This window comes from Xiphophorus maculatus, chromosome 17 (genome assembly GCF_002775205.1).
Source record: "Xiphophorus maculatus strain JP 163 A chromosome 17, X_maculatus-5.0-male, whole genome shotgun sequence".
Lineage (NCBI taxonomy): Eukaryota > Metazoa > Chordata > Actinopteri > Cyprinodontiformes > Poeciliidae > Xiphophorus > Xiphophorus maculatus.
In genome coordinates, this window is record NC_036459.1 from 6383049 (window position 1) to 6405659 (window position 22611).

Consider the following 22611-nt stretch of genomic DNA (forward strand, 5'->3'; position numbering starts at 1 on the left):
ATGAGGATGACAGAATGATTGTAATAATTTTAAAAATTAATATGAGACAATTTTGTGACTCTTTGTTTCCCCTCCTATATATGAATGTGGTGTGATAAGCGTGTGTGAGCAAATGGTCCAGGCCCATCCATAGGCCCCTCCAAATGCGGCTGTGTACATCCTCAATACACACCACCTTCATGATCAGACCTCTTTTAAACCAATCTTCATAAACCAGTTATGCATATTCAAAGTATTGGCCTTCTGAGTAAAGGCCTTTATTTTCTTATTCTGGACAAAAACCTTGAATTGATCCAAGTAATTCAGACCTTTTTGTCATAGGTAGCCAAGACTAAAACAGCCCACTTTACTGTGATGACCTCTACATGAGAGGTCATAAAGGGTAGGAAATTTATTTTTGCACAATAACAAAATGATTGAAATAAGGAGTTTTCTTTCACGCCGCGTTTCGAAAGTCATTAAAATGATAAAAGAAAAAAATGTGAGGTATATAACTTATAGCAACAAAAGGGACAACAATAAGGGTAAAAGTTTATGACATTTAATTCAATCAAAAATATAACAGAGCATGTTAATAGTATAAAAGTGGCATTTATAACATATGGCATAGATTAAATGTTTAATTTGACATTTTTAAAGATGTGACAAAGTGTAAACCAGTGTGATTTTTCCATTAGTAGCAAAAACCAGCCGATGTATTTCAGGATGTGGGGTTGCACCTAAATATTTTCATAAAAAGGTGTTAACAGTAGCTATATTGGGGATTTATTTGATTTGTAGCTACATGTTCAGGTATGTTGGAAGTTTTTTTTTTGGTTTGCTTGTGTTGTGATGGTTGTTGTGAAGCCGAAGTTTGACTTTCATTCTTAAAAATACCCTTAGTAAATCTGGAAAATTCTACTATAAAGTGATGAGATGTGCGAGTTATGTGTGTGTTTATTTTGTTTGTTTGTACAAATGCATTCCTCTTTAAACCTTTAATTTAATTTACCGCTTTTAAAAATAGTTGCGTTTTAAAGCCAATCGGGGGAGTTTAGAGCAAATCTTTATCTGTCTCTGCAATTTTTTGCTAGAATAAGCAAAGCAGTTGCTGAATCAGTAAATGCAGTTCACCTCAGATTGTTAACAATTAGCAGAATAAAACATGTCGCATTAGCTTTAATAAAACTGCCACAAGACTCGCCAGTCCAGTGTTCAAATTCTTTCTATTGGTCTTTCTTTACAGTGAAGATCTTGAATGTAGAGATGCAAGCTTTCCACACAATTTATTTGTCAGCAAGAGCTACGTGCTGCTGGCGTCATCTTTAGAAAAAAAACACACAATTCAAAGATGTTGCTCGTGTCATGGTGGCTAAAGATTCAACGGAAAACAAAATGGTTGTTTGACTGCATGGACGACACCAAAGTCTCAAACAGGTAGAGGGTGTGTGGATCTCATTTAACATTTTATGCAAATTTTGGTTTTGTTCAATTGTAGTCTTCCTGTTGTAGGTTGGCAGCGTCTGTTTTCATCTACTTTATTAATGAAAAATGAAAAAGAGAATGTGTGCTGCTGTGGAGGACATTGATACGGTTTTGTAGTGCTTCAGTGTGATCTCAGCTTTCGAAACGAATCTCGGTCTTCTTCCACAGCAGCACAGAATCTATTGGACACATTTAAAAAATAGCAAAATTGTGTTCTGTTTGGTGACTGCACACAAAAATAAAACAACGATGTCACATATGTCAAGATGCTGACTTATGTAGAGCAGAATAAAATAGAAGACGTCTCCATACACAAAGTCTCACATCAGAACATTTGATCCACTCACCGTCTATCTGAAATCTGAAAAAGTAGAATAGTTAACAGCTTTTAGACATGAACTGTGTTTTTATGTGTACACGTCAATAAAGAACATTTGATTTTAGTTCATTTCTTAAATCATATATTAACAAAACAAGTTCATTCTGTGTTATTCAATAGGAAATCAGAGACCCTCTCCAGAAGATATCAAATGTATCTAAAACTATATATAAAAGTCTGTTTTTATAGAAGCTTTGAGGGACATGACCATAAAGTTTTGTCTTCCTTTTCAAACTTGACCTGACCTGAGAAGTTATGCCTCTTTTGTGCAAAGTACATGCATTACCTGAATGTGCTTACTGATACATGAAGGATAAGTGAGTCTTGATTGCTTGAGTCCACCTGTCTTATAAGTCGCTGCAAATGTATTCAAAGTTTCTCTTCTTCCCACCAGATTCTAAGGACACTGCCTCTGGAAAACAGAATAGAAATCTCAAACATTTGTCCTTTGTGGGTCTTTTTGCGGTCTGGGCTTGCTGTTCCAAAGCCAGTAGCCAGGAAGCCCTTACCCCAAAAAGTATCTGCAGTGGATACTGGCATCTGAAACAGACGTCCTTCTCCCTCGCTGATGAATCATCACTTATCTCACTCCATCTCAGATTCTTGTGCTGTGAGAAAGCTGTTGATTCTAAAAAAAGACTTGACGAAAGAGGGTGTGGCTTTTGATAAGCATATGATGTGGTAAATAATATAATAAGCATAATATGGTGAATCTGAAATGTGTAATTAAAATACGGCTGAAGATTCAAGGGCCGCTGTCCTGCTGTCAGGTCTAAATACCTATTAAACAAAACACAGGAAAGACAAGAGAGTTAGATTCTTTGTTTCTCGCGAGGAGAGCAGACAGAGATGTGCTTTCAGTTACAAATCTCCAACCGCTCTGAAAAACACATCTCCCGCTCCTCTATTTTATTGATTTCAGGATCCCTGCCACACGGGGCGCTGCAACTCTATGGGGTGGGGTCAAAGCATTCATCACATGGTTGCAGCGCTAATAACATTCACTAGTCTAGACACATGTTATCTATACCCTAAATCTTTCTTGCTCCAGACACGGTGTGGAATAAGACACGTTGCATAGCTTCAAAGCAACGGCTTTGTATCACAAAGCAGCACAGAGCAGAGTTTATTGTCAGGCTTGTAAAACTCTGCTGGGAGCAATTAACACTTCCGTCTCTCATAGGAAGTCCTGCAGGGCAACAGCTGCTGAGAGTAGCTGTCACCTCTCTCTTCCAAGGAAGGATTTAAGAAGGAATCAGAATTAAATCAACATACAGAAACATTATCTAAATGTAACTACAAAAGCTACATGATACAACAAATATTTGATAATTACTAATAATACAATTTACCTAACACCTGCAGTTTTTAGATATGTCTGTAATTTGTGCCACAGGTACAAATTACTGGATTGAAATGGCTTAATTACCTCCTCCTTGTATGGATAAGTTCTCCAGAGCCTTGCTAATGACCTAATTATTCTATTCAGGTGTGGTGCAGCAGAGGCACATCTAAAAGTTGCAGGGCACTGGTCCTTGAGGACTGGAGTTTGACACCTGTGATCTAGAGAAACTAATACGAGAGAAATTTCACCGAAAAGAATCCAAGTAGATATTAAGATCTAGAAGGCAACTAGCTTCAAACTAGCAAATATTTGAAACACTGTCCATTTAGAGAAAGGGTGGGCAACTCCAGGCCTCGAGGGTCGGTCTCCTGCAACTTTTAGATGTGTCTCTACTTCAACACACCTAAGTCAAATAATGAGGTCCTTAGCAGGACTCTGGACAACTTGACTGCACTTAGTAGGTGATTCAGCTGTTGGATTCAAGCGTGTTGGACCAGGGAGACATCTAAGAGTTGCAGGACACCGGATCTCGAGGATCAGGATTGGCCACCCCTGATTTAGAGATTACATTAAAATTGATTTAATGCATTTAAATCAATTTAAATGCATGTGGTGCACATTTTTAGTATCCAGGCTATTTGATTCAGATCAGAAAGTCACTGTAAACAGTACCTTCTTCCTCTCTCTAAAATACACACTACAACCTCAAATCCATGGCAAAATATTAACAGAAGCCCCCCTTTTGAAAGCCCACAAACAGGATGCATGCAGTGAATGAAAAAGCAGAGGGAAAATGGACGCGTTGCTTGAAGCCTTTGATGTACTATGTGTTACATTAATGCGATTATTTATCCAAAGCCATGAGCCTTGACAGTGGAGTTTATGTACATCAAAACCACAGGCACTTTTTGTGCTTTGACAAAGACTTTGTGACGTCATTGCTCACAGAGCATTAACATGCTCTGTATAAACACTGCACACAAGCAGCAACAGTATTCTTTTACAGGAAACACAATTAGGAACAGAAAATGGGTTATATTACATAGATCAGCTGGCCCTCGTCATGGCAATGCTTTCTCTTTTTATATGTTTGCATAATTTGACTCTTTTCTGTTTGAGCCATTCTGTTAAATCAAGCGCCGTTAGGAGAAATCTTCACACACCTTACAAGATTACACACCTTACGTTAAAAAGAGAAAATCCCAACTTCCCTCACAAAAAAATACAATACGCAGCAACCTCTTTCTGAGTGAGACAGAACAGACCAGGTGCAGGTGGAATATTTTCTTACGTCATGTCTGGGTGCCTGCAGCTACCAGTAGCCAAACAAGTTCTTCTAACTGGAGCTGGATATTCCCAGTTTAAACGCACACCCTCTATTTGTGTGTCATACATCACCCCAGGAAATAGGGCAATGACTCATCCATGTCATCAGATAGAAACGTGGGGTGTGGATGCACTTTTGCTCTTCTTCCTCTTGTAACAGAGTAAATTGATTTTGTAACCACGGGCAAAAGAAAGAGGTTTCTCTCTACTTATTTTGTCTCCTAGTTTTGCTGAGTACCTTTTTTTCTTTATCAATGGCTTCTTATTTCAAATAGTTGCCACAATAAAGCCTTTCTATTTTCCAAAGGATTTTGAGCGTGTTACTAATAAAGAAGAAATAGACAGAGAAATAGACGTAGCTGAGAATTAATCTAATTACAAGTGAGAACACAGACTGCAGGTAACACCTCAGACTTGCTTGATATGCGCAGAAATCCAAAGTAAATTTCCCAGATACCTCAAGGCCTTCGGTTAAAGCAGTGAGATATTCTAAACGGTGAAAGAAAAAAAAAAAATCATAAGAAATGGGGGGGGGGGGGGGGGGGGGGGAGATGCTGTGGAGCGCAGAGACACTTTTGCAAGAAAAACCTCCGTCAATCTCTGAGTGAATATAGCCCTCCAGAGGATTTATTTGGTACTGCAACCATGAAAAAGCTATGCTTACGTTACAAATACAAGCAGAAAACCAGAACAACTGCAATGGTGTCTGCTAAATGTTAGAAATGCCACCTAGAAACATATCATAAAGGTCTGTTTATCAAAATATTCATTATTGTTTCCTCACTGCGGTGTATTTTGTTGCAAAGCTATAATGTTGGTGCTGCATCTGAATGAAATACGAGATTGCCAGCTCTAGAGCTGGTTTACTCACGTTTACCTTAATGATGTCATTTTATTGAAATTTGTGTTTTATTTTGTTTGATTCAATTATATGACAGAAACGACCTTGTTGCTGTTTAGTGCAAAAGCTTTAACAGTTGCTTTATTTATATTTCAAATTTTCAATAATTCAAAACACTCTAGGTACAGCTACAGTAGCATGATGGTTGCTACTGCGTGATCTGCATGATGGTTTCATGCAGATTAAGATTTTTTTAATGACTGTGTTTTAGGAGAGGTTATTGGAAACAATAAAAAAAAATGTATGTTGTTTTCATGTGGAACATGCCTAAAAAACTTGAAATGAATTTGTAACATCAAGCAAAACATGTGTGATTAGCATCTCAAAACTGGCTCCCTTCTAAGTTCTGCCCTGAAAAGAAAATGAGGACTTGTTTTATGCTGATCTCTTATTGAAAGATATGGTGTTAACATTTCCTAATTTTCTTCATTTATGCAGCACTTTTGAGTCTCACATGGTTAAAACTGATTTAGTTTGCCACTAAGCCATTTGACCAAGACATATTACATGAAGGAATGTATTTCAATGAGGTTTGTAGCTAAATAAACTATTTGTAATCATTTCTGCTTCTTACACTGGATTTATTCTCACTTAACCAATCTGTTGAAAATGATTATTACAAATATTAATCTGTGTTTGCTTATCCATGTAATTGTTTTCTTGGTGGCACTGTCTTAATTGGAATATTGATAGTTGGGGCCTTTGTCTTAGTATTTGCACTGGTAAATTAATAAACAATGCAGATTCTGAACAGTAATTCAGCTACAATAAAAGGTTTGGACAAAATATTCAATAACAGAAAGCCCTTTGTCATTACCAGAATGTTAAATACTGTGGCACATGAGTTCAGAATGTTAGTCTTGTATCATGAAAATATATATACAGTATATATATATATATATATACTGTATTGGTAAACTACATTATCTCCTGATGGCAAAGTTGTGCAATCTTACCCAATGTGAATGCAAACTCATTGTTGTCCATCCCACTGAGTCAACCCACTGCTCCAGACAAGAAATCAGATACCTGACACTCCAGTGATAAAGAAAAACAAGTATTGACGAGTGTTGAAAGGCAAAGCAGATGACAACAAAGTACCGCTTTCATAAATTTAGTAATGTGTAACAAGTGGAATGATCCAGAAGCAGTATTAAAGACATTCAAAAGATGGAGAGAAAAGCATAAATGCAAAATGGAAGAAGAAGAGGATTGGCACTCCACTTAACCCCCAAAACACTACCACCTCAACAGTGCTGGGAAAATCATGGCTTGGCCTCATTATTTAGCATTTACTGTAGTACTGACAGACTTTATATAACTGAAATAAGAATGACTGTGACATTAAAGATTTGGAAGATGCAAATTTTCCAAGCCAGATATCAGTGGGGATTATATCCTTTTGTGGATTCATATCCAGTTACTCTTATCCAACCACAGTGATTTTCTGAGAAAGGGGAAAGAGGGGTCAGTGTGAAATGGCCCTCTGCCATGTCGTCTTACTGGAATTGATTAAATCCTGCCTTCCAATAAATATCCCCTCCCAGTTTCCATTTTTCCATATTGAGTATTTCCTTGTGCCTGTTACATCAGATAAAAATAAGTTATTGTGTAAGAGGTGTTTTCTGGGAGGTCTGATGTTTTTTTGTTTTTTTTCCCCCCTCATGAAAACAGTTGTGAACTTATTAAAATTTCTGCTCGCCTCGTTTCACATGGAGGATTCAAAGAGCAAATGTTTTCCTAAATTAAAAATGAATTTAGAATATGATAAAATAATTATTCTGACTTTGAAAATGTGGAAAAGATCAATGACCACAATGTTCTAACCTTGTCAACAGTTAGAGTTGTAACAGGTCTTGCAAAAAGCTTACCTGTCTTAGATTTCAGGTTGCTGTTTAAAGTCTTACCAATATCAGCTTAACAACAAATATCTCGTTTAGTTGGAAAAAGAGGCTCATGTTGTTGGGAATGCATCCAAATGTTGCCAAGCAGATATATTTCTTAGGAAAAACAAGAACAACTGACAGCACATTTTCAATCTAGTTTCACTTTTGCTTTTGTGGTGTGCTTTTATAATTGAAGCAGTTCTCTTTAAAATATGACAATTATTGCAACCAATAATGTCTGCAGGGTTTTGAAATGAATAATCAGCACCTTCCAACTGCAAGGTTACCACTACCCCACTCACTGAGCCAACTGTTCCCACAATGCTATTTACTTATTCCATATAATACAATCTGAAATACTCTAGTTTCTAATGCAATGCTGCAGTGTAGTCACTTTTTTCCAAAAATACAGACTTTGACAATTCATTTAAATTTTTTTATACATAATGTAACATTTACCCAGTTCAATATATACACAAAACAAACAACTAACTGGTTGAACAATCTTTTATCTCAGTCCTCTTTGATAGGAGCTTCTTAGCATTCCAAATCATGAGTTCTTCATATCTGTTCCCTCAAGTAAACCAGTAAGTTCAATGGTTTGACTGGGCTTGGTGAAGTAAGGCTCCAGCTCTCTAACTCTATGTTCTTGAGATAATGTTAAAGCCATGTGAAATTTGGAGATCTGTAGCTACTAACTCTTCAGAAAGTATCCAACCTCTAGCCACTCTGCACTTCAACGTCCTCAACAGTCAACAGTAGAACATGCAGCAGCAAAGACATTTCACTAAAGGATTAATTGCACAGGTGGAGTCCAATGCATTGTAGAAATAGTTTCCATGCTGTGGTGTTGAATTTTATACATCTGTGATCATGAAAGTGATTGAAATACCTGGATTCAATGATTTGGAGAGGTGAGCAAATGCATTTCACAATATGCCGTATGTAATATTGCTTTAGAGTTTTTGTTCCATTCTTCTAACTGGTACAGTAGCACAACGAGATGCTTCTGCTCTTCTGCAACCACCCTGCAAACAACGGCTTTGATGAGCAAATCCTTGGAAAACCCTAATCAAACAGGTTTTTACTTCTCATTCATAAGTTTTTTCTATAATTGATGACTTATGTGAGCCTGTGAATACTAAAATGAAACAAGGTGTTTTAACCAGTTAACAGGTGTTCGCAATTTCGCAACTGTCCCTTTTCATGTTGTGTCTCGTTTCAGATGTTTTTAAATATCTTGCTTCACCTGTATGTTAAATTACAAGTGGTAAAATTATATGTTGGGGTCTAATTTTTTACATCACAAAAAACAGGCATTTTTACGGAAGAGGATTAGGGCCACCGGAAAGATAAAAAAATAATAATTCTGAGTTTAAAGTCAGAATTCTGAGATTAAAGTCAGAAATCTTAGATTAACGTCAGAAATCTTAGATTAAAGTCAGAAATTTGAGATTAAAGTCAGAATTCTGAGTTTAAAGTCAGAAATCTTTTTTTGTTTTTTGTTTTTTCGCTGGCCCTAATCCTCTTCCATACATTTTAACAGGGTTGTGTACAATTTCACCTTGCCCGTTATCACCTTTACCACAACTGATGCGTCACATGATCATATCCTACCCTACCCTATCTGCACATTTTCCAGTAAGTAAGTAACACAGGATGTGTGTGGGCTCCGAAAAACTGAGTCAGTGCTTCAATGCCAAGAAAACCGTCGAGCTCCAAGTTTTGAGTGTGGAATTCATGATAACCTAGCAGGGTCACACTCAGGTTTGAGCCAAAGGGGGAAGAGACAGGAGGGGAAAAGACTCATGCAAGACCAGACAGGATTTGTGACGGAAGCTGACTATTTAAATAAGATCTGTAAAAGGGATGTGCTATCTCTTTCATTCATTGCCACTGGAGGGGAACCAGAAGTTGAAAAACAAAGGTAAGAAATATGATGTGACCAAAGGGACTGTTTTTATCAGGGAAAATTTTAAATGCTTTCTATTTAACTTAGATCTAAATTGCACTCAAAAAACAGAACAATGAAAATTAAATGCTAAAATGTAAGAAGGTAAGAACATTAGTTCCTTTGGAGATTAATTAATCTATTGTTTGTAACGTCTTTGCATGATTTTTTCCAGTTCATTTTTCAAGATGTGCATCCCTCTGGCCCTGTTGTTCATCTCTCTAATGGCAGCTCCTGAGTGCTCAAGTCTTCCAACAAAGACCGACTCCATCAGAAACAACATACACAACATAGTAAACATTGCTCAGATAACTCTGGTCCACATAGACAAACTAAAGAATAAGGTATGAATAGTTCTTCAAGCAATAGAAGTTTTAAATGGGTTTCTATGAGCAAGGTTACTTTACCCCATTAGAAATAGCAACCAAAAGCATCGTAACTAACATTTGCTCATATATTTTTCTATTCTCCTCTGTGGCAGACGCCCCTACAGTTAGAGGTCTCCACTCCACCCATGAATGGATTAACTGATATCAGCCTCTACCTTGGACATTTAGATGACGAGCTGCAAAGCCCCTTCACAAATCGCCTGAGTCAGATTCAAGCTGACGTTTCCAGCCTGGACTCAAGGGTGCGCTCTCTTGCCTTAATGCTGGACTGCCCCATCCAGGACAAACCGAGTGCGGAGCACAGGGAGCTTTTGTTCCCTGACAGCCAGCACTATGTGACACTGGCAAAGGTGCAGCACTACCTGGAGAACCTTCCTTCAAATAAGGAGAAACTTAAGGTTTGCTGACAAGTGCACATGGATTTCAAATGCAATATGCTGCAATGATGTCAATATCATTGTGACGTGATGTCTAAACAATGTTTTTTTTAAATTTGATATAGTTTTTATATTTTCTATGAATAGATGTTTTGTTTTTTACAAACTGTTGACTATTTAATAGTTAAACTAAAAATATATTTTATTTGAAGAAAATGTTTACATGAAAGTACATTTGTTGTTTAAAACATATAATAGCTTAAATTATTACACTGAATAAAGTATTTATCTATGAGTATGATTTGATTGTGAATTATTATTTTGTTATTACAAATGGGATAATTACTGAAAGTGATGGCAAAAGCTGTTGTGAGCAAAAGTGAAAAACACATGTGTGAAAAGTGGCACTTTATTTAAAGTGAAAAGTTCATGCTTTTTAATGTAGTTATTTTTGTGGTGATTTTAGATTTGTTTTAAATAGCATGGCTACTTTACAGTGCCTCACTAAGGTGAGACATTTCATTTCCACCACACAACTCAGTGTTTTATCAATGTTAGGTGATAGACAAGTAATCAAATGCATTATTAAATAGTCGTCAACATGGTCTTCCTTTTATGAGGCTTTTGCAGCATGACTTTATTGTCTATTTGATTTCATTACAGTACAGAGATTTCTAACAACTATCATAGACACTTAAAACATCAAAAGCTGAATAAATAACCTGTGACTGATGAAAGTAAAGTCACGGTAAATTACCATGCATTCCATGAGTAACCGTGTTGATCACAGAGACATTGGCATTTACACTGCTGTCATATTCAAGGGCTCCATGCATCTTAACCTCTCTATGGCACGAAGACCAGAATGAAGTTTGCCAGAGAGAATGTGAACAATAAAAATCAACTTCTGGAATAATGTTCTTTGCGCTGATGAATTGAAAAATAAATTACTTACAATTTACATAAACCAAATACAGCCTAGCAGAAAGAGAATTTCAAACTGTAAAATGTGAGAGCGTCTGGAAAAAAAGCATTTTTTTTTATTTTTTTTTTAGCAGAACTGGGCCCTGTGACAGGACAGTCACAGGGCTTGGACAGGCTTGTCCAAGGACAAGCTGTGTAAAAAGGACATTTCAAATCCTGTTTCCAGTCAAAGCAGGGACTTAAACCTAGCTGAAATAATATGTAAAAAATGCTGTATATGCAATAAACTCCAATAAGCGTCTTACAGCTAAATGTCAACAGTGGGGAGACTTTCTTAAACTAACACTAGGGGGCAGGATATCCTAACATTTTCCTGAACTATGACATATTTTTGTTTATATTTTTTTAATGAGAGAATAAAAGTTTATATTTGTTGTCTGGAGCAATTAAAAACTATTTTTCAGACACTGGTGACCTCCTGCCAGTAAAGAGGCTAAACATCAAAAGGTTTTCCATAGGAATAAATAACCTCTTTGAAGTTGAGATATAGCTGTTCACTGAGTCTCTCTTACCAAAGTAGGTCATTCACATCACTAAGTGCATCCACTATCTGATGCTAAATCCAACATGTGGCTTCATGTCCAGCAGAGGCGACTGTAGCATCTGGCTTGTTCCTCAAAACTGACCTTTACTTATTAATGTAGTACATAAACATAAACCGGTCATGCTTCTTTGTGTGAAAGCTTGCAGATTCAGTTAATACAGTAGTAGGACAACAGGTAAAGATAAATGATATCATGCTGAGTGCTGGTTAAATCATAAACATGCTTCCAGACGTCGCTAGAGATTTGGGCTACGATGTTAATAATGAGAGAGGAAAAAAATATTTTAATGAGTTACATTTTTTAGAAAAGATAATTTATTAGCAACAACTAGAATGCTCAAACAAGAAGCACGCCACTGCTGAGTGGGGCGTTAGGACATTGTGACGTCGTCTGCAGAATCCGAGGGTCTTACAAACTTGCAAACATGTTTTAAATGCTTCAAAATGAGCCTAAAAAACCAAAGCAACTAAACAGTAAAATGTATAATCTTCAGATGCAATTAATTGCGACACTTTTTTTTCAGTGTAAAAGTGCTTTGTGTGCTTTTCTCTTCCCTCAAAAAAGAAGTGCATTTTATGAATCTGTGCTCAGTGAAGCATTTGACATTGAACAAAAGACCATAATCTCGACACTCATCCTAATGGACAGATATTCTGAACATCTGGTCACTGCATTTCTGACCTATTTTATCACTGGTTGATATAAGCTCCGCCCAAATGGACTCACTTCAGTAAACTGGAACAAAACCCCTTTAGTCTCCCGTCATTGGTTGCACCAATGGCCTCCAGCCAACCCTCCTCTACCTCTTGCATTAATTCAGATTACTCGCTGGTTATACCGACAGGTTTAAAATAATGAAATCTGTTCACCACAGTAACCTAAACGGTCATAAAGGAAAGTGAAGATGCATGGCTATTTTCTGTCTGAAATAATGAAAAAAATAAATATTTGCACATGTGAAGCTCACATATAGTTTCCAAACTCTTTTTTAATTTGTGCAGTATGGATTTTTATCAACAAATAAAATAGTTACTGTGCAAGACAAACAAGTGTTACAGTACATTCATAAATACTTCAAATGTAACCTCAATTACAATGACAAAAGTAAAGATGGCTTAAAGGTGAAGAAAATATTTTACAGTTACATTTTTAAAGAAAATCAGAGGTATAATATGAAAATAGTTAAAAGTGCATTCTCTTTGAACTAGCAGTGCATGTTGTGGAAATAAGTGAAAATATTTGAAACTTACAACTTGCCACACAGTTTAAATGTTAGACTTATGGGAAGGAACTGACAGGGAGTTCAGAAACTGCTGCAAGGTGGAAACGTACTCTTCTGGGTGGCATCGCAGGTGGGCGGCATGTGTTGACTTCTTCCACTTCCTGCCGTCCACAGAAACTCCCCTCCGCCTCCAGGAGTCCATCAGCTTTTCCAGGACAGCAGTGCTGCACATTGCATCGTTTTCGCTAAAGAAGAAGAGGGCTGGAGAAGTAACCGGGTTGTTGTAGAAAACCTGGATGCTGTTCTCGTACAAGTCTGCAGTGTACGACTTGAAGAGCCTGAAGTAGAGCATGGCGGTGGTTTTGATGAATCCCTCTAAACGTGGCACCAAGGTCTTCCCAAGCCCTGAAAAACAATTAAATGAATAATATAAATGTAATGTTGCATTATTCCTGCAATGGCATGCACCTACTGGACAGTACACCACTTCTAGTTGTGCTGTTTATACACAAAAACAGCACATGACAGGATAAATAATCAGTGCCCTGCAAAAGTTCTGATCGTGTTGAACTTTTTAAAAATAATGTCAAGCTACAATCACAAGCTGCAATGTATTTTATTTATTCATCAGAGTAATGCATAGTGCTTAAATGGAAATAAATGGTATCCCTTGTTTTAAAACATTTTTAAATGAAAATTAAAGTGTTGTATGGACACATTCTCAGGCTCTTTTAATCTGATACTTCTAAATTGTATCCTGGGTGAAATTTATATAACTTCAACTGTTGCGTAAAGACCAAATAGAGGTGGTTTTCACAAACAAGACTATTTGCTGTCTTCATGCTGTTTGATGTAAACAAACAACATGAAGACCAAGAGACACAGCAGGCAGGTCAGGAATGAAATGGCAGAGACGTTTAAAGCAGGGCAGGTCTATAAAACATCATAAGAAAACTTGGTGGAAAACTAACTCTGCACATCACACCAAACAGACCAACCCCACTGTAAAATTTGGTGATGGCAGCATCATGGTGTAGAGATGGGGAACCAGGTCAGTGTTGATCTAGAGCAGTGGTTCTTAACCTGGGTTCAATCGAACCCCAGGGGTTCGATGAGTCGGTCTCAGGGGTTCGGCGGAGCCTCTGCCGCGGAGGTAAAGACACACTTGTGTAAAGTCGTGATGACACGCCCCGCTTGGCCATCGCTTGTTGCAGAGGATCATGTTACATTGCTCGGCCAATCAGGGCTGCGGGGAATTTAGTGCGCGCAGTATCAGCAGCTGTCGTAGTTGTACGTCGCGTGGTTTCTTTCTTAATATTTTAATCCATACTAAATATGTCGAGCAAAAAAAGAAGAAAATGAACAGACTTTGCTCTGAAGATGCACTTGCCCAGGTGAAGCCACGCCTCTCTGAACTGGTCTCCCAAAGACAACAGCAGAAGTCACACTGATTTGCAGGTATGTCATTTGTGCAACACTTTATTCTGGCCCCCAAAAAGTATTTTGTGGATTCAAAATGACACAAAAACAAATTAAATTTAAAATAAAAAAAAAAATAAGTTATTAAAAAATTTGTCATTCTTTGAAAAAATCCAAATTTATTTTTAAATTAGTAAAATAGTAAAAAATAATATTTTGGGGGCTGAAATTCTTTTATGGGGCCAAAATATTTTGGGGGCCAGAATGAAGTAACACTGTAACTTGCTGTGAGTTCAAATGTCTTGAATTTGGACAAAAAAAAAAATTATCACTAAAGAAGGGTTCGGTGAATGCGCATATGAAACTGATGGGTTCGGTACCTCAAAAAAGGTTAAGAACCATTGATCTAGAGGCTAATAAAAGTCAATAACGGAATACACTTTTCAATTATAGACTACTTTCTGTTAGTCTATCACAGACAATTGTGATAAATTACATCCGAGTTTGTGGTGTCACTGCTTCTAATTTGCATACAGTCACAGAAGGCATCACTTACAGTCAATTAGAGTTAAAACAGAAATTTCACACAGTTTTATTTAAATTATTAGTCTTAAAAATCATTACCCAAGTAAATAAAGTAACAATTAGAGAGCTAAATCTCATATGTTGAAGTATTGGAATATTTACTTTGGACTAAATTAGCACTCAAAAAAGAAAGATTAATTTACTAAAACTGACTATTGTCCTAAAATAGGAAAAAATAAAAATCTTGGAAATCCTGTACTTCAGACAAAGTGGGGCAGTAGGTCAACAGTTAATTAATTATAGAAAGTTCTGACACATAACACAAAAGTAATCTGAGCTCCAGTACAATGGTGGTGCATCACTCTCACTCACCTGTTGCCATGTGATCCAGAGAGCCGACCACTAGACTGTCATAAATATGCCCTATAACTCTATGCGCCAGAGGAGTGTGTTGTGTTGGTTGCTGAGCAATGTGAGTGAGCAGCTGCGTGAAAGTATAGCCACCAATGGAAGAAGCATGCACCAGTATGAGCCTTCCTGTGAAAGGAGGCTCCTCTAAAATATTCAAAATCTCCAACCCGTAGTTGAGGCCCCATCGAGGCCACAGGAAGTGCATTACGCTGCTCTGGATCAGGAGAACATCCATATCACGGTCAAGGTAGAGCTCCCTGTACTTTGCTACGGCCCCAGGTTGGGCACAGAGCCAGGAGAAGAATAGGAGAAGAGGACGAGAATTGGAAGCAGCATCTGACTGCATCGGGGAGGAATCAGCTGTGTGGGAAGGCGTTTCTAAAGACACTGGAGAGGAGACGGGGAACAGAGTTGATGTGGCCTGAGAGTCTTTGGCAAGGGTTACTGTCTGGTGCTCAGCTGCTGTCATTGGAGTGTAGTAATAAATGATACCATTGCAGATTCTCCTGGCTACAAACTTCCCTGAGTTGTCTGGTTCAGACGTGGTTGCATCAGTCCTGAAAAGACTGAAAAAAGAAGGTCAGTCAGATTTCATAATAAATCATTCTTGCAGTCTAGGAAGGGAGAATAGACTTGCAACATCTTAATCTGTTTGTTTTTTTCTTTGAGCTATGCATGTTCAAGATAAACTCAAAAATGAAAGAATAGTAGTTTAGACTTGAAGTGAGCCACGAATTGCTAAAATATCAAACTATTTAGTAACGGAGGTTTTGACTGATGTAAACAATATCTCAAATTCTGTTACCTTACAACACTACTTTGGTGCCAAATACTGTAATATTTTTTTTCTTTGACACAGGAAAAAAAACAACAACACTGAAATTAGTCTTCTCTTAAAGATATGTTAAAAGATAATAAAAAAAAACATTTTGGAACATCATATCTATTTAGGCTTTATTATAAAACAGATTAATAAAACAAGCATTAAAATAACATTCCACAGGGGTGTTTTACCATGAAAGATGTGGAAAACTTTTTCACTCTGTAAAAGATTTTGGATCCAAAATACAATAACTTGTAACAAAATAGCAATCGACATAATCTTACTAACATGTTTTGTTCATTTTTGTTTTTACTATTACAGCTATTAGTATAATTGTTATTATTACTACTAATTTCTATCACTACTACTATAAATAACATGACCCAATACTGGCAAAGTCAAATCACAAGTATACTAATGGCATAACGGGTTATTTAAGCAGAACAATGTGAACAACTCATAAGATGTGATTACCTAATGTGTATTACAGTTGTTAAGCAAGACTAAAAAAGAAATCAGACTGCTGTTAAATAATTAAGTGATGCAATAAAAGGCTCCTTGCCCAAACAGTGTTGATTTTGGCTCCCCACAATTAGCAAATCAGCATAACCTCCCAAACTCAACCTTTTTTTTTTTTTTATTTGTATGTCTAGAAAATATTTGCAATTTCTTCTCATTTACAATGAGCCAAAAAAACACGTTATTTAATTACCACGTTCAAATCTTAACGGAAATTTTTTTTTTTTCCAAACTATCTCAACATTTCAGCATTCAGAGCCTCTAGGTTTGGTGTAGCCATACAAACTAATCTTTTTTTGTTTGTTTGTCTGTTTCCTTCTGTAGCCTAAACGTATAGAGCTCCATGTCAGCTTTTGATTTCTCCCCATTCTTGGGATTTTAATTACAGTAATCTTCTAAAAATAGACCAAGAGTGCGTTTCACATATCGGCCTATTGCAGATTCTTGAATTCCTATAAAGACTTGACAACCAAACGCCAACAAAGGGAAAGGAAGCGCAGCGTGTGAAGCCCTCCTCCTTTACAAATGAAGCTAAATGTAAGGCTAGATGCCAACATGTTAATACATTCCCACCGCGTCTCAAAATGATACATTAGCAACCTGTCCTCATTTTCCTGAATCGTATCATAGCAACGACTCGGTTCATGTTTTACCTGGTGGGGAGTGCAAGGTTCCCCATGCTGAGAGATGGAAAACGCGTCCTTGTCCGCTTGGCGGTCTGGAAAATTACTTTGCACGCCTTGCTCAGATACGACGTACTGCCAGCTCGCCGTGGCAACGGATAGCCGTGGATTTATATGACGCTCGCGCGCCCGTGACGGTTCCACGGTTCCACGCGCTCTCACACTTGCAGCTAGCTTGCAATATACCGTGCACGCGCGATTTTCTTGCGATGCTCGCTCCCGCCACCAGAACAAAATAGAATCTACATTGCAAGGTGAACATAACGCAAAGGCACGAATCTAAACTGATGCATTCACTGATTTTAAATATGATGAACATTCATGAAAATGTAGCTTTCAGCAGAAACAGTTTCAAACTTTATAACTGATAACTCAAGGCCGCAAAGTGTAAACGCCACAAACTCACACTGATGACCTCAGCAAGCTAAATAAGGAAACATTACAAGGTCATACTGAGAGTTTATCCTGACCTACTAAACAGTACTGCAGTACTTTGTAAGCGCCACAAGATGGTGCCATGTTACCTTGTTTATCTTTGTAAAACACAACAGGACAACCAGAGAATATATGTAATTTGAATTTTAAAACATAAAATGTTGTAGATTTTTTTTTTTTAATGCAGTTAGAAACTGAAAAGCATAAGTGCATTTTTCTTAAAAAAAAAAACAAAAAAACAAAAATAAAGATGCAAACTTGAAAACTATTTTCAGATAAAACGCATTACCCTTCTGGAACATAACACTTTGTTCACATAAAATTCACTCAAACCCTTATGCTTGCCTAGTTTCCTGCTTGTTACTCATAAACTCTGAGGACAAAATGATCACTTGATTCCCAACATATCCCACCAATTATCTCAATCTGTTAGTGATCATAATGTTATGTGTGGTACATGGAATTTCTTTTTGTTATATAAGTTGTTGTGCACTATATAGTTTTAAGTGTCACATTTTCATGTACATATTGGTCAATAGAGGTCAGACTACCTTGTCATTTTACAGATTAAAGCACACCACATTATCTGATGCATTTCTAAAGTAGGTCAAAGATCATATTTAATGGTCACAAAACATGGATGTTTTATGAAACTGGTGCAGACAATCACAAATATTGCTTTTTGAAAAGTTGGTAGGACATAAAAAGTTGCATGCCCCATCTGGACTGCTCAGAAAGTAACTCCAAGCTTTTTGCCATTTACAATTTTAAACTAGTGTAGAATAATTTCTCCAGCTCATACTAAGCATTTTTATCAGTCTAACCAATGTTACTGTTGGGCTTGTTTGTTGAAAATCAGACGGGCTGCGGGTTTGATTGGCCCTGAAACTGATCCAAGGTCATGGAGAACAATCTGGAATTAATTTTTTCTTTAATTACAGTGTGTTTAATAACAAAAATAAAATATCAACAGAAAAAAAAAAAAGCAACATTGACACCATTCAGCTCTGGAAAGAGTTACAAAGACAATTTCAGGAAAATGTACTCCAATGAAATCCTGAATTGTAGTTTCCACCAGAAAACCTCAAAGGAGTAAGTCCCTCCTTCAGTTTGTAACATTAAGCTTAAGTTATCTTGGGTTATGTAGCGTGACAATATTTCAAATACATCAGAACATCCACCGCTGGCTGAGCAAAAAATTATATAAAAGTTCTGGATGTAAATCTGATTGGAATGCTGTCAAATAAAAGACCTTTAACTCGTCGTAGTGTAGAATTAAAACAACTCGCAAAGAAAAGTTGGATAATATTAATTCACAGGGATCTAAAAAACCTGTTATTGATGGATTTTGTTGCTACAAATGGCAGTTCAACCAGTTATTAGGTTTAAGCGGAAATTATTCTTCCACATGAAATTGTCGGATGAAATCTTCATTATATCCTTGTGATACATTCAAATGTATTTGATTACATGAAGAGTGAGCATGTCAAAACACTATTGCTAATTAGATTTTATTTGAGGAAAAGGAAAAGTTGGGTTTTTCTATGACGCAACATGACTACTTTTAGGCTCAGCCAGCCAGAAAAATATTTAGGTTCCACAAAAACATTACTCTTGCCCTTCCCAGGCCATGTTTCTGTAGTACGTTTAACACCAGCAGCCCCTCCCTCTGCTTTACGCCCCTGATTCCCATCTTACATCATTATTTTAAACAGCCCTTCACCCCTATCCCTGCCAATTTTCTATACATAGTCCTGCAAACCCCCTCAAATCTCCCCTTCTAAATAAAGGCTGTGAGGACCACCTCTCCATTTGCTGCCACATCACCCCATAGCCTTTCCTTTTTGTATTGTTTCAACATGGCCTCTATTATCCAAGCAAAGAGAGAAAGTAGGGAGGGAGGGGAACGCATAGAAGAAAATGAGGGAACAGAGGGGGAAATGTGCCTACTCCGTTCTTTAGTGCAAGCGGGGTCCACCCACATAAGGGTGTGGAAATTCCACTGCAGCTTCCTGCTTTTTCTCAGTCTTTTCCTTTTTGCTCTTCTCACTCAATCATACTTTCACCCAGCATCACATTTTCTTCAGACGATTCATCTGCACAATGAAATCAACACAGCGAACCGCATCTAAGCTGTCAAAGCATTGCAATATCTAAATAACTTTCTACTTAGCAATTATGATTTTGAGGTTACAATGAGGAAATACAAAGGGCAGTTTGGAAAATATAACCAGACCCAACTGGAAATATTAACACACTTTATGGTGTTTTGTGCTTGAAGGGTGTAACAAAATATAATAAATCAGAAAAAAAAAACCTCTGGATACTACTGAGCCTGACGCACTTAACACCAGACGTGTACGCCAAACCCAGTCAGTAAGTAGGAGAATTTTTACAACTTTGTCCCATTTAGTCACAAGTTTGGGAAGAACTATGTGTGATGAACCAACACAAAGTAAAGGATATTTTGGATAATGGGTATGTTCTTTGTAAAATAGTTCAAGCTCAATTAGACTGGATGCAGTGCCTGCAAATTTGAGTTTAAAGGTCTTTAAACTTGTCCACATCTATATCCCTGATTTTTCTGCCATGTGTTTTGGTCTTCATGACGCAGCTTTTCTTTCTAACCTCTCAGCCCTTCATTGGACAGTCTTTACTTCTACTGAGTTTAGGTAACACACAAGTGAACTCTAGCTAAGGGGACTGAAGAAGACAATCGACTAATATTTATGCTTGCATTCATTCTAGGCAAATTTATTGTCTCTGCATCTTTCAAGATACATACTTACATATCCAACTGAATTTAACTTTTGTTTTTCAAGGCTGTTTTATTAGTGTCAGGCCTTTGCATATCATCTGTTAGTTTATGATATGTTATATGTAGAACATATCATTTTGTAAATAAAAACTGACAATGCAACATTGTGATGTAATATGATCCAGATAGAACTATGGCATGTTAAATCCGTACGGAAGTTCTTCATCAATTTACTCATGCATTGGAGGTTTTTGTTAGAAGAATCTAGGCGAATTTACATCTAAAAAAGAAACTGAATATTGGCAGAATCTTTTCAGAATTTATTTCCAGGTGTTCCCAGTATTTCGTCAACTTATTACATCTTGAATCCTGCTCTCTAAAACATTTTCTCCTCCTTTCCGTAGGATAGAGTTTACATTCAAAACACAATTAAAGACATGTTGCTTTTGGAGCTAATGTGTGAGACTGTTCATCAGAGGGAGAAGTGTGGTTGTTATCTTTTCAACCCAAAACAATGATACAAAACAATTTAAAACCTCTTTTACAATATTTTTGTGTTTTTACACATAAAAGTTTTGCTTTTATTGGGGGGAAACGGTTCACTGGTATTTAGGTTATGATAGCAGAAGTAGTGGGAGAAATAGACACAAAAATATGCTTTCAATAAAGTTAAGTACCAGCTGAATAGAGAACAATTATTTTCGGCAATTGTAAGATCTTGATAAGATTATTTTCATATAAAAAAATTACACAAATGTCTGTATACATGGCAGAGCCCATACACTATTGTGAGTGCCCATTGTTGTCTCCATCTTTTTTTTGAGGAACTCCCTTTACCCTCACAATCACCCATTGTCCTGGACTTTCCGTCAGCTGAAGCCAGCGGCATGTTCAAGGAGAGAGGACAGTCACACAAACGCAGCACGATTAATGCTTTCTGTCCTAAAGACGCCAGAAAGACTTGAGAAGGCACGAAACACACAGTAAGGTACAGAACAGTTTGTCACATTGATAAGGAATGTGTGTGATAGGTGATTGGTGCTAGCTCCATTCGGTGAGACGTCCTGGACAGGGTGCTTGCCCATTGCAGTGCAACACAGAGACACACTCGTATCTGAGGGCAATTACAAAATGCACTGCAACTCCCTGCAGCAAGACCCCAAAACCAGGATTCTTACACAGCATATTGTTGGCAGTTGTTTCACAGTGCAGCCCTTTTAATTATCTAATGTAGATTATATTTTTCATGATCATTTCCAAGGAGTGGCCAAATTATAGAAAAAACTCCAATATTTTTTACTTTAATAACCGTCATGTTTCTACATTTGTATTACTCTTTTTTATATATATAAATCTACACAAACAATGGCATGTTGTACAATTGAAATATTGATTTTATTTTAAGTCATTAACCATGTTCGAACAGTTTTGTCAAAATGTAAGCATTTTCAAAGAATTACTATTGCCTGCCCTTTTGTTGCCACAAATCGCAAGGAAACTCAAATAGAGGCAATGCAAGTGTGTGTATTAATGCAGTCTGAAACACTTGCAATACTTGTTATATTAACACTGTCCTCTGGCACAGTTCATAGCTTAAATATTTATGTCTGCCCTAAGCTTAACCTTACCTGTGACATCACTCTCTGCTGTGGAGCAAAGGCTGAAATCTAGGAAAATATCTCTAAATAATGAATATCATTTCCTTGAAAAGCATGGATCGTTCTGGTTCCTGTCATTTTATGCTTGCCACCTGCTTGGCAGAACATATCACAAGAAAAAGAGAATCCGTTAACGGTATCTGGGCTGTCGTACTCTCAGACGTCAAAATAATGTGCTAGAAATTCAATTATTTGATATGGCAATCCTATGCATTTGAAGAAAGTGCTCAGCCAGGGGAAATGAGTTTCCAATGTGACTGCACTAAAACAAAGGTGGTAAGAATAGAAAGGAGAGTCAAGGTGAAGGATGTTATCAAGGCGATCTCCCCTCAGCTGGGGGGACCCAGGGAGACTGAGGAGTGGGCTCCGGCACTGCTGGGAGCACTCAGCTTCTGCTCAGGAAATGATGTTTCCTTACTTTGCTGATTGTTCTATATTTGAAATTCCTGGGGATCATTTGATCAGAGATGCTCGGACTATTTTGCTAAAGAGTTTGCAGAGGAACACCCTTTGACTGCAGGCTTCAGATCTCATCAGAAATAAGTTTGTTGTTCAAATTTCAACACAATGCTTCAAACTGTGCCAAAGGTGAACTGGACCTTACATAATAT

At 37.2% G+C, this 22611-nt stretch overlaps 2 protein-coding genes across 2 annotated transcripts; one reads left to right on the forward strand and one right to left on the reverse strand.

Moving 5' to 3' along the window:
• The first annotated feature begins 8641 nt into the window (after nucleotides 1-8641).
• Nucleotides 8642-10161, forward strand: LOC102220635 (leptin-B-like). The gene is made up of 3 exons (XM_005810736.3): nucleotides 8642-9228; nucleotides 9428-9596; nucleotides 9734-10161. Exons 1-3 carry the CDS (start codon nucleotides 9110-9112, stop codon nucleotides 10046-10048), a joined length of 603 nt encoding a protein of 200 aa, XP_005810793.3. The 5' UTR covers nucleotides 8642-9109; the 3' UTR covers nucleotides 10049-10161.
• Nucleotides 10162-10631: 470 nt separating this feature from the next.
• On the reverse strand, nucleotides 10632-17337 carry LOC102220373. Its single transcript, XM_005810735.2, has 3 exons — nucleotides 17120-17337; nucleotides 15086-15690; nucleotides 10632-13174 (listed from the first exon to the last, which is right to left on the reverse strand). Exons 1-3 carry the CDS (start codon nucleotides 17143-17145, stop codon nucleotides 12813-12815), a joined length of 993 nt encoding a protein of 330 aa, XP_005810792.1. The 5' UTR covers nucleotides 17146-17337; the 3' UTR covers nucleotides 10632-12812.
• Nucleotides 17338-22611: the final 5274 nt, after the last annotated feature.